Consider the following 12,503-nt stretch of genomic DNA (forward strand, 5'->3'; position numbering starts at 1 on the left):
AGTAAAGAAAAAAATTATTCTAAATTCATTTTTAATAATCTCGGAATAAAAATTTAACCCATAAGACCAACTCCAATGGTGGGCTACAAGCCTACAAGCCAAATTACCCTCCAAAATTTCCCCCCAAACTCACTCCAACCCAAGGAGAAATTTTGGGCTAAATGCTAAATGCTAAACCAATGCCAAATTCCCCCCAAAATTTAGCCCAAAAATCGGAGTGGACTCCACCCAATATTTATCAGAATTTAAATTTTTTTAGATTAAAATGTTTATAAAATTAATTTACAATGGTCTACATATTTATTTTTTTAAAAAAAAAATTAATTTAACAAAAAAAATAGCCTAAGTTCATTCTTTAATAATCTCGGGCTAAAATTTTAGGTTAGAACGGTTGGAGCAGAAAAGCTAAATTTTTCGAGCTAAAAAATTTGGCTTTTAGCCCAACCATTGAAGATGGTCTAAGAGGAATAAAAATTTAACCCATAAGAGTTAGAGTAGAAAAACTGTTTCTAGGTTAAAGCCTAAATTTTTGAGTTAAAACCAAGGGTTGAAGATGGTCTGAAGGAAGGAAAATAGTCTTTGTGACCGACAACGTGGTTTGAGTCGTAGAAATAGTCTCCTTGTCAATGAAGAGTAAAATTGCGAACGATAGACGTTTTTCTCCTAATCATCGCAAAGTAAAAAGTCTTGTTGGCTTGAAGTCGGCCTCCAATAAAATTGTAACAATAGTCTCATATGTCGATATATTTGTCAATATTATGCCATTGTATAAATGGAGGAAGAGGTGGATTGAAAAGCGGTAAAAACCATTTCTATGGAGAATAAAACCTCAATAGCAACCCTTCACCCTGGTGTTGTTGGGGATGGGGCAGTGGTGCATGGTTCCCTGGTGGCTCACTCTCCATCCTTCATTTTACTCTTTTCCAATTTTAATTTTATTATTAAATCCAATTTTAAGTTTTTCTAATTTCATTTTATTAAATAACGAATATTTTAAAAATATTTTTAACTGGAAACTAATTAACAGAAGTGAGTAAGATTGCTCAGCCCCTGCATATGGTATTTGATACATATCTTAGAACTTTCTCCTTCATATGTTTACCAATGTTAATGTAGTATAAACCATTAAATGAAAAACATTATCGCCTGTTACTATACATCGTTCATGCAATTTGCGTTCAGAGTGTCTTCAAACCAAGTAAAGACTTATGTTACTAAACCAAATGACTATGTCCGAATACATTGATATAGATCAATGTAAGAGAAATAATTTTTTCCTTCAAATTCGAGAATTTGTCCACAAGTAAATAAAAAACACAAAAATGTCGATCAAATTTTCCAATGAGTTCGCCAACGACACCCATTCTTTTCCATCTGTCTCTTCCTTCTCTTATCCTTGAGAAGAATAGGAATCACCATATTTTACCGGCTTTGGTGTCAACGTTGGCACCGAACATGGCTCCGCACTATCCTTTCGTCAACCCTACTTCACATCGGCCTCTCATCCAAGTTCGTAATAGAGAAATAAGAAGGGAAGTGTTATTGACACTTTAAAAATCTCATTATACACTCCTCACAAGTGTATTTTCCTATCTCAATATAAAAATTTGGAATTTAGAATGTGAATTTTAGGGTGCCAACAACAATTTCCAATAAAAAATACAAAAAGAAGAACATCAATGGTCGACAGAGCTTCAAATGCATTCACCCAAAAAAATGGAGAGGTGCCCTAGTGGAAACAAACATTCCCCTCTGATTTCCCTGATGGTGGCTATGGCCATCAGATTTTAATTTTTCTAAATTCTTTTTATTTATTTAATGACAAAGTTGTTTCGATAATTAACTCCATTTATAATGCACATTAACCTCATTTATCTAACAATGTATTCGAATGGGCGTTACTACCTATTTAGTAAGAAATCACTGGTTTAAGTTCACATTAACAGTACACAGCAAATTGATAAAGTTTAAGCCCATATGTTTAAGTCGTTCCCCTGAGAAATTTTTCAGTGTGCTAAAAACACAGCTTGATACATCAAATATCATAATATAATTAATTATTTTTTTTTAAATATCCAATCATTTATTTTTTAACACTTAATATTTCAAACCGTCTTCTAATCATACTAAAAGATATTTTATACATCAGACCGTCTTTTCGCCATGCTGAAAAATCCCTCCAATCCATACACGAGAAGGTTAGAAGTAGGTATAAATGAAGGTATGGTTGGTCCAATTAATTTGTTTGATGAGTTGGCAATAATACTTGAGCGGTTTATGAATAAGACTGGATCGCATCCACAGGAGAGACAAGGTAGAGAGAGAGAGAGAGAGAGAGAGAGAGAGACCCAGGCAAAATCCTATATCTTGTAGTTTCGTGCCAAACGTAAGAGAAGGAAAAGGCACAGTTCACCGGTAACCTTCCACCAAAGACATATTGGAAATTGGAAGTAGAAGGAAAGTGACCAACAAACCTGTTCGATTTGATTATTAAGATATCGTCGTATTCTGCCATCTGGGTTCCTCAAAGGTTCCGCAAAGGTTTCTGCTTTTCTGTCATCGGAAACCTCAAAAACTCAAAGGTCGAATCTTTGATCATGTTTGGAGCCTGTTTGTTGTTCGTGTGAGTTCATGGCTGATCAATGAGGTTAGTAAAACAAAACCCAGTTCCTCTTTTTCTTTGTTTCTTAATGTTGATTATGCAAATGATTAGTTTCTGGTTTGTGTGATTAAGGTTTGATCTTGGTTTGTTTGATTAAGGTTTTGGTCTTGTTTATGTGGGAATTTGTTTGTTGTTCGTGTTTTTTATTTGGGTTAATTTGTAATTTGGTGGGTTTTTTTTTATTTTCAATGTGTTTTTCCTCTGCAAGTTGGTGCCCATCTCCATCTGATTTTTTGTTCGTCTATTTTTCTGTTGCTGGTGGATATTCGTACCTGAAAGTTTGTAATTTTCTGCTTTTTAGGGTGTATTAGATTGGAATATTATTTATTTCTTTTGAAGAGGCAACAATTGGAAGGATCAGAAAATGGTGATTTGGCGATAACATGTCGTTTTATTTTACCTAACTTGGTACTCTGTCTGAAGGACCAGAGCTGTTTTCTTGCCCCTCAAAATTTCCACTTCAGTGTCTAAAATATCGATATGCAAATTTATGGAAATATCGATGGACATATCGATATAGGTTGCCTTCAATGGAAATTATAGAAATTTGCAATGAGGCAGGTATATCAACACATCCAAATTTAGTCGAAATTAGAGAAAAATTTCTCAAAAAAAATTCAAAAGTTCGAAATTTGCAATGGGTTCCGACAAAATTTCTATAGTGAATCGGTGAGTAGCATCAATATTCATTGATTTCCTTATATTTCACTGATATAGGGTGAAGTTTGCATTTCAAAACCCCCTCCATGTCAATCCTTGATTTTTCAGGTATTTCGACAGAAATATCGACAATTTTGTAAATATTTTAAACACTGCTTTTAATTGGATTTGGTCTTTACTAGTTGTAGTACTTGATCATATATGTCGCAAATGTTGGCATACTACATTGGCTAGAGCGGATTTGCTCCCCCTCTTCACCTGAGTTCGAATCCCCCTTCCTGCAGTATAGATTAGTTCAAAGTAAAATATCGTATGTATCAAATAGATGAAGTACATGTCTCATGCGTCGGAGATATGATCAAATGTGATGTATGGCTATCCATGTTGTTATTGATTTTGGGTCATGAATTTTAAAGCTAAAGAACAGAATGTTCTTGGGTTACATCTTGTTCCAAATTTTAATTTATTGCAACGGATCATGTTTGTGAGAGCGAGTGTGCATCTTTAGAGGTGTTGGTGGTGAGGAAGTGATACTAATTGTTGTTTATTCAGTTATACACTCATCATATCCTATTCAGAATATGAATGTTACATTTGATTGTTCATTCCCTAAAATCCCGAATTCCCAATTTGTGATGTTCCGCGACTTTATGGCTTCACCTTTTCACACAACACTCACTCATTCAACCTGCAAGTATTTTGGTCCTCCTCTCTTGTTTTTGTACGTGTTTTTTTCACGGAAAAAGTAAAATTTGACAGTGGTTTTTACTTCACTTTTGAAAGTCAAGAGCGATGGCTGGATCGGTTTTCATAGGGGATTTCGTATTTGTGAGAGGAATGTAATTCTAGTTATAAAGCTTCGGCTTAAAAGAATCTGAAGCTTGAAGCTTCTGATTCGATTAGATTTTTGGATTTGTTGGTGGATTTTCTGTTTTCTTTTCTACTTATTCTTTACTTCTCTCTGTTTTTTCGGAAGGACTTCAGTTACAACCAGACTGTTCCTTATAGAAACCCTGTTATCAGTCCGTTCCCGTGTCAGTGGTTGATTAGCTCTTGTTGCTTTCCGTAATTAAAGTCTGTGAAAACTCTACGTGAAGCACATTGTCAAGTAGTTCCATGGTATGATATTCTTGAATAACTTGTCGTACTATTTTGTGATTATTCTTAATGTCATATAAACTTTATTCTGCGGTTATCACGAGAGCTCTTGTTGAATTTAACATTTGCATTGTTTCCGTGATGATCAGAGATCTATTGCAAATGTCAGCTGCACAGGTCGAGAATATGGCATCTTTGAACACAGACCTTTTCTACGATATATTGAAGCGTCTTGATGGACCAACTTTGGCTAGTGCAGCATGCGCCTGTGCAGCATTCTGTTCCATCTCAAAGGAAGAAAGATTGTGGGAAAATGTGTGCTCTTCTATGTGGCCTTCCACTAATCGGGAAGACGTCAAGAGTTTGATACTATCCATTGGTGGATTCCGAAAGTTCTATGCAGATTGTTTTCCCCTTATTGTAAACAAGGAAGTTTCCGAGTATCAATGGAATGACTACCTCGAGTATCCTGAAGAATGGACTGAGGCTGAATACTATGGTGACATGGATGAATTCGAAAGTATTTCACCATCGGATTTTGTTTCTCTCGTGGACATTAGGTACAAGGACAAAATAATCTGCTCAAAAGTTCTTTGGGGCATTCCGAATGCAAATGGCTTCAATGGTTGGTTTTACAACTGCCCTTTTCGGATCGATCTTCTTACTTATGCAGATAGAGATGATGACAACGATGGTGAAGTTTTCCTCTCTGCTGCTGACGGTCTACCACCGATCACATCTATGGAGACAGAAAGGAAGGATGGGAAGTTATGGAGGGGGCTGCGAGATGGACTCCGGCTTAGTTGGATTGTTGTAAATAGAAAAATAAAGCAAGCTGCTAATCTTGCGAGCTGGTGCCCTCTCGGCGGTCAAAGACATTGGCCAACGGACAAGGATTTCGTGATTCGCTTTGGATCCATTCTTCCCGCCAGAGACATCCTTCCGTGTCAAGTAGTAGAATGCATCCTCAGTATGAAGTTCAGAGTGATTTGCACCGAAGGCGAAGGTGTTCAGACAACCCTCAAGTTAACGGAACTAAGCATGCAGTTGGAAGACATGGAAGGCTCCCACGTCAACGGAAGAAACAGTTTGCTTATTCTCAAGGAAGCGCTGAGCTGCCGGCGGAGCAAAAACTACAGCGAAGTTCTCGAGTCGTGTCACTTGTACTCGAAAGTACAGAACGAGCTGAAAGAGGAGAAGATGAGGAATGAGAGCCGGTTAGATAGGCTCTGTATCTTGAGCGGCATTGCCGCGTTCATGTCCTTCTGTTACTATGTTTTGTGACATGTTTAACTGAAACTGCTCTAACAAAACATTCCACGTTCGTACTCTTCACGTGAACAATTTTCCGTTTGTGGGGCAAATTTTCAATTTTTTGGGTCCCTGTTTTTTTTTTTTTTTTTTTTTTTTCAGTTTAGTCGGCTAGTTTTCAATTTAAATAATAATAATTAATTGATAATTCAGGTGCAAGTTACACTTGCTGCATTGGAAGCTCCATCTTCTCAGGAAATTTTTAGTTGCGACGGAAACACATGATCACGTGTTTTAATAGGAATTGTGGAAAGTTTTATTTTTTAAGTTATTAACTTTTTAGGATACATACCCACTATTTGTTTAGTGACATGTGGTGTACCATTCTGTTTACCGGTCACATTGAAAAAAACTACACTTATTTTACCCCCTTAATCTTCGGTACACACTAATCTTTAATTATAGTTATCTAATTGAATAATTAAAAATAAAATGAATAAGATTAAGGCAAATCGCCTTCACTCTCGAGGTTAAGTACCTGCCTCTTGGTGTCCAATACCCAATGATGGGAGAAGGAGTGGGAGGCGAAGAGAGAGAAGATGGTTGCCGAGTTGTCAACGACGTTCGTTTTCTTACAAATCTTTATGCTGGTACACCTTCAAAACATGAGACTAAAGACCTTTCTGGAGACGCTTAAAGAAAAGACCATGTAAGAAAGAAAAAATGTGTTTATTATTTCACATGAAATAATAACATTAAATATCGAACTAAGTGGCAAATTTGTGAATTTGTGTAATTGTAATCAAATTCTTGTTTTTACTTTTAAAAAGGGAATGTAAGGTGCCATAAATTAATTATGCAAACCTACATTCTTTAGGTGGTTAAGCCAAAAAAAATAAAAAAAAAGGCCGGATGATTTAGGGCTTTTTCTTTTTTTTTTTTTTTTATTTTTTATTTTGAACTAATGAGTAAGGAATATTTTAGCTACATTCATCGTTTTTGAAATTATAAATTGTAATCAAGTTAAATACCAAACAATACCTTAATTTATTTGAGTTGATCCCAAATTTCAGAAATGTGGAGGAATTAGATCAAATCAACTATTTTGTCAATCTCACTCAGATCATTCAATGCCACATCTCTATCTTTTGTTTTCAGCTTTGTTCTTATCTACTATTTATTTTTAATTTTTATTTCAATCAAAATGTCATATTATTTCCTTTTCAAATTGTCATTTTAATTTGTGAGCGTCCTTTTTCATCATTGCCCTTATTTGTCAATTTAAGAAAAAAGACAGGTCCATTGACTATTATTGATAAAATAGAAGGGTGCCTTGACAGAAAGAAAATCACAAGAACGAAAAGTCGCCATTCGTGTTTAATCGTGGCCACCGCACCTAACTTATTTTTATTATTTCCTTAATTATAAAGAATTGACAATGTGATGGATTTAGACACACGACTCTTATTAATTGAACTTTGATTTAGAAACATAATGACTCTTATTAATTGGTTTATACAGAGGAAAGTATTAATTTTACAAACAATATTCTATGCTAATCTATACTACAATAATAACAATAAAGTCTTATCTCACTAAGCGATGTCGTGTTTGTATGGTTCCTATAACGCTAATGCGCTCGGTTTTGCGCCAAGTCATTTAGCTCTAAGTTTTTCATGTTTTTTTTCTTAGAATCTTTTTCCAAGTCTTCCTCAATCTTCTCTACCCCTTTTACCCTAAGTCTGTGCCACATAATCACAATACACTAAGATTTACTCCAACCCTTGGAATAAAACTCAAATTTTAAGTTTTAAACTTACTTCAACTTGCTCTAAGCTCAAATTTTAAGTTTTAAACTTACTTCAACTTGCTCTAACCCTTGGGCTAATTATGAGTTTTAACCCAAAACTCATTTTTGGGGCAAACTTAGAGCAGAATTCCCTCTGAGTTAGTGGTATGGCTCATCATATATGCGTATTTCTTTTAGTTTTATATTTATAAATTTATTGAATTCAACGGTTAAAATCCAATATAAACAAATCCAACTGTAAAAAAAAAATAAAAAAATAAAAGATCTAACGGTCCAAATTTGAATCCAACAACTAAATTAATTAAAAAAAATTATTTCATGTGTTTCATATTTTTTTCATAGTGTTCCACGAGTTTCTTGGTGTTGATTGAGCGATTTTTTTTAATATTTATCGGAATCTAAATATGTTTAGGTTAAAATGTTCATAAAATTAAATTAGGATAGTCAACTCTATTTTTTTTAAGTTACTTTAAGGGAAAAAAAAATCCTAAATTCATTATTTAATAATATATGAATAAAAATTTAACCCATAAGAATTAGAGCAGTAAAACTATTTCTGGGTTAAAACATAAATTTTATGGGTTAAAACCAAGGGTTGAAGTGTTGGAAGTATGCCCACAAAGCCACTCATTTGATGTAATAGTTTTTTGGAATACTTATTGTGTTAAACTTTTATATGTTTAATAGAAGGGCAAAGCTTATTGTTAATCACTATTTATAGTATCTTGTGTTTAAGCAATAAGGGAATCCAAGGAATGTATTTGATCTAAGAGACAAGTGATTTAAGTTAGTTAAATTAACGAGACCTTTCTCTTATGTTCATTCCTAAAACGTTCCTAGCCATAGGATTGCCAATTGGGCATTGACAATCCGCTAAGGTTAGTATGTGTTATGTTGACTCAAGCGTGAGTATGAACTAGTCTCAAGTCATTTGGTGTTGGACACTAAGGCAAACACATAGGTGCTCGAAAGAGTAATCGAGTACACTGAACCACGATCAAACAAGAGTTCGAACATACATGTCATGTGAGAACTCAATAGTTGCAATATGCAAAGTAGTCCTTTGACCTGAGGCATCATTGATGTCTAATGGTTAGGTCCTTGATCTTTGATTATGTCAACGGCATTCCATTGGAGTGTCCACGGCATTGTTGGGGTCAAGCTATCTAGTCATGTAGGCATATGAATGTACAACAAGGGATCTCTAACCTTCCATGATGAAAGGAGAATACTCTAAGATATGATTCGAGAGTCTTTGGCCAAAGCATATGAATATGACTAAGGAAGATGTTCCAAATCTTATTCAATTGAATCATATAGAGAAGTATCACATTGGATAGTAGACATGAAACAAACTATCACTTAAACAATGTGATTAAGAGTATTGTATTAGAGAAGGACCGTATTACATTGTAGTTGTAACTGGATAGGTTCTCCAACCACTTCTACTTAGCTTGGGCAACCATGACATGCTGCTAGGCGTCACCCATGGTTTGTGGAAGCCCTAAAGATTAGCAAACACTAATTTAAGGGAGAATTGAAATGTGGTTTCAATTCACAATCGATCGTTAAGAGTAACATCGCCCACTACCTCGCTAATTGGAACCTAATGGATCGTACACCGAGTAAAGATATAAGTGAAGAAATTATATGAAATGGATAAGCAATTAAATGGTTTAATTGAAGAATGGTCAAGATTAATTAAATAGTTAATTAATTATACGAAACGTTCGTATTGGGCGTTTAAGTTAGTTTTGGGCTTCGGGGCACAAAAACGTTTTGGTCCACAAGGCCCATTATGTTTAAGTTGTATGACAACTAAAACAAAATGGGCAATTAAGCCCAAATACAACATATGGCCGGCCATAAGCTTCAAGGGTAGTGAACTTGGCTTAATTGCAAGTTTGCCACTCCATTGTGAGGTGGTATAAAGACATTTTTATAGCCATTTCACCCTAAGGGTTTTCTAATTGAATTTGGGTGAAACCTATTCTCTCATTTCACCTTAGGGGAGGAACATCTAGCAATCTTTCTTCCCTAAGTCATCCATTTCATCTTCACACAATATTTTTGGTGTGGAGACTTAGAGACACCAAACTTTTGGTGTTTTGGAGAACAAATCCTCAAATCCTCAAAGAAGAAAAGGAGCACTAAAAGGGAGGAAATCACAAGGAAGATTCAAGGAGCAAGGAGGTGACTTGAAGGCCCTCCACTTGGGTGAATCCCTTGTGCAATCAAGGATGAGCTTCAAGGGTAAAGAATCTCTAAATTCTTATTCTCTTTAATTTTGTTAAAGAGTCTTATGGTTCACCATATACTAGGCTTTGAAAGTCATAGGTTTTATGAATTGTTTTTGAATGCATGCCTACTTTAAAGAGTTATTAGTTTGCATATGTATTCAAATGTTCTTACATGTTCTAAGCTAGGACAAAATTTTTCCTTCAAGTGGTATCAGAGCCTAGGCCTAGTTTATGGTGGATCCTTTTGGGTTTTGTGATTTTTCATATTTTGTGATTTAAGTGTTGTAAATGTTACAAGCTTTGTTCTTGCTTTGAATATAAATTTTACTTGAAAATTTAGCATCTCAAATGTTGTAGATGTATTTCATTAAAGCATGAATAATGGAACTAAAAGTTGGTGCCAAGTGTTTTGGGATTTTCGGCCAAATCCAAAGGGTGATTTTTTGGGTTCATGTTAGGCTTGTTAAAATGGTTTTAAAGTGCTTTTTGGAACCCCTAAGTACCCTAGGATATTAACCCTCTTTTGAGTTGTGAAAATTTGAGTTTTTGATGAAAGAAAACATCCATGGAGCTATTATGAGTTTTCATGTATGTTCTTCATATTTCTTGAAGTTCTTATCAAGAACAAAAAGTTTTGAAGTTTTGATTCAAAAGTTTTATGTTTTACATAAAGTTTTGATTATTAGTTGATGGGTGATGATTATGTCAAAGATATATTTTTGAATATTGGTTAATGGATGATGATTGTTGGTAAGAAATGATTAAAAGGTTTTAATTATATCAAAGATATATTTTCTTTTCAAACCATCCCCACCATCTTTAATCTCACCCACCAAAATCCACTTACAAAATTTTATTGTATCAAAAAACTCAATATTTCTATCCATGGCCGGCCACCCCTCTAGTGGGGTGCTTTTGTGCAATTAAATAAAGTTTTGATACTTTTGTGTATTTGTATTTTGGCCCAAAAGTTTGTGTTTTTGCAAAATGGCCCAAATAAAATGAGAACAAAAATTGTTTTGTCTCTTTAATGAGAATTGGATTTTCATTATGTTTAGTTCCATTTAAATCAATTCTATGGATTCAAAAACCAATTGTTTAAAGTTGCTTTCTTAGTTAATTTAGTTAATTAAGAAAAGGGTGATTATGAACCAAAGGCCTCGATAATTGAGCTATGTGATTGGCCGATTTACATTATGAATGCTTGGGTTTTAAGTAATGTAGATATGAATGTAATTTGATTAGTTCAAGTTGTTGTAAAGGGCATAAGCCCATTATTTGTGTTGTAAAAGGGCATAAGCCCTTCTTATTATTTCATGTATTCCTCTTTGATTATATGTATGCAAATTGGAATAGTTGGGTCCAACGCCCAATAGGAAATAACGGTTTAATTGGATTAAACGCGTAACTAAAATCAACAACTATCTACCTTAAACCCAAGGTCCAACACAAGGCTCGTGTTGGATCAAATCAAACGGTTCATAATCATCCTAAAACCTAATATGACTATATAGTCCATATGAGGATGCAATGCGTTCGTTAGTAGTTCCATATAGTCTCGCTTGTTTCAACGAAACAGTGGGAGTATTATATGCTACTAAATCATATTAACTTGGACCAATAGTTATGATAGGGCCATGTTCTTTTAATATGATTAAAATGTTTTGATGTAGCCCAAAACTACTCCCTCAAACGAATATTAAGTTGATAAACGAGAGATGTTTTGAACATTTCTTCGTAGGCCTTCCACCGTGGTGGGCTCCAATCGTTTGTGACTCATGCACCGGCTTCACCCTATAATGGGGAGGTACAAAGTATGGGCTTACATTCAGGAGGAGTCCATAAACATATGATGAGGTGAGTGTAGACAACGAGTATGACTAACATGATATAATTCTGAGGTTGTGCTTGAACCTCTACATAAACTAAGCATGGTGGGAATAACTTAACTAAGTGCAATGGTGCCAACATGATATAATTCTGAGGCATTCATTCTCTAGAGGCCAAACTAGATGGGTAATTACAAACGTTGTAAATGACTAAAGTGTTATTCTCTCATCATTATTTTTGCTAACCAACATGATATAATTCTGAGGTGGGCTTGGTAATGGTGAGTCTCCCATACCCCGCTAAGAGTTCAATATAACTCTCGAATTCCATTGAGGGATGTGGAGTTTGCCAAAAATAGTGGGTGGTACTATTTGATTCAAGACCCAATCAAGTAGTTAATCAACAATCTAATACGATTTCTGTTATGTTATGTAGTTAACGACATGCCTAAAATACTACCCACCATTATACTTGACAAAATGGCCCAAGACTTTTTCCTTGCATATCTCTCGGATGATTTCACTAAGTTTATTGTAAACTATAAAGTGAATAGATTCGATCATACTTTTAACGAGATGATTGACATGTGCTGTAAATTTGAAAAAGGTTTCAAAAGGGACAGTGGGAGTGAGAATGCAAAAACAAGGAAAAGGTTTCTTAAGAAGAAGGCAAAGAAATCCAAAGGAACATGCTTTCATTGTGGAAGGGATGAACGTTGGAAGAAGAAATACAGGGTGCGCATTGTGAGCCTTATGACACGAACTTTTGAAGAGACTATTTCGGTCATAGAAAGTGCTTTTACAGTGAGCTCCAATTCCTGGATATTTGATTCAGGCGCTAGTCAACATATCTGTAATACGATGCAGGGACTAGTAGGGAGCAAGACACTGCGCAATGGGGAGATGGTTGTGCGAGTTGGGAACGGCGCCAAAATCTCTGCAAAAGCAATAGG

The 12,503-nt window shown here is 35.0% G+C and overlaps 1 protein-coding gene across 3 annotated transcripts; it reads left to right on the forward strand.

Moving 5' to 3' along the window:
* The first annotated feature begins 2,320 nt into the window (after positions 1-2,320).
* On the forward strand, positions 2,321-5,791 carry LOC103947574 (probable F-box protein At2g36090). 3 transcript variants are annotated; one of them, XM_048585848.1, is made up of 3 exons: positions 2,321-2,647; positions 4,299-4,441; positions 4,570-5,791. In XM_048585848.1, exon 3 carries the CDS (start codon positions 4,583-4,585, stop codon positions 5,702-5,704), a length of 1,122 nt encoding a protein of 373 aa, XP_048441805.1. In that variant the 5' UTR covers positions 2,321-2,647; positions 4,299-4,441; positions 4,570-4,582; the 3' UTR covers positions 5,705-5,791. The 3 variants fall into 3 exon arrangements, with proteins under 3 accessions (XP_048441805.1, XP_048441806.1, XP_048441804.1); XM_048585849.1 differs by having other exon boundaries at positions 4,307-4,441; XM_048585847.1 differs by lacking the exon at positions 4,299-4,441.
* The last annotated feature ends 6,712 nt before the right edge of the window (positions 5,792-12,503 follow it).

The sequence above is a fragment of a genome, unplaced genomic scaffold (assembly GCF_019419815.1).
Source record: "Pyrus x bretschneideri cultivar Hongxiangsu unplaced genomic scaffold, Pyrus_bretschneideri_v1 Contig23, whole genome shotgun sequence".
NCBI classification, from domain to species: domain Eukaryota; kingdom Viridiplantae; phylum Streptophyta; class Magnoliopsida; order Rosales; family Rosaceae; genus Pyrus; species Pyrus x bretschneideri.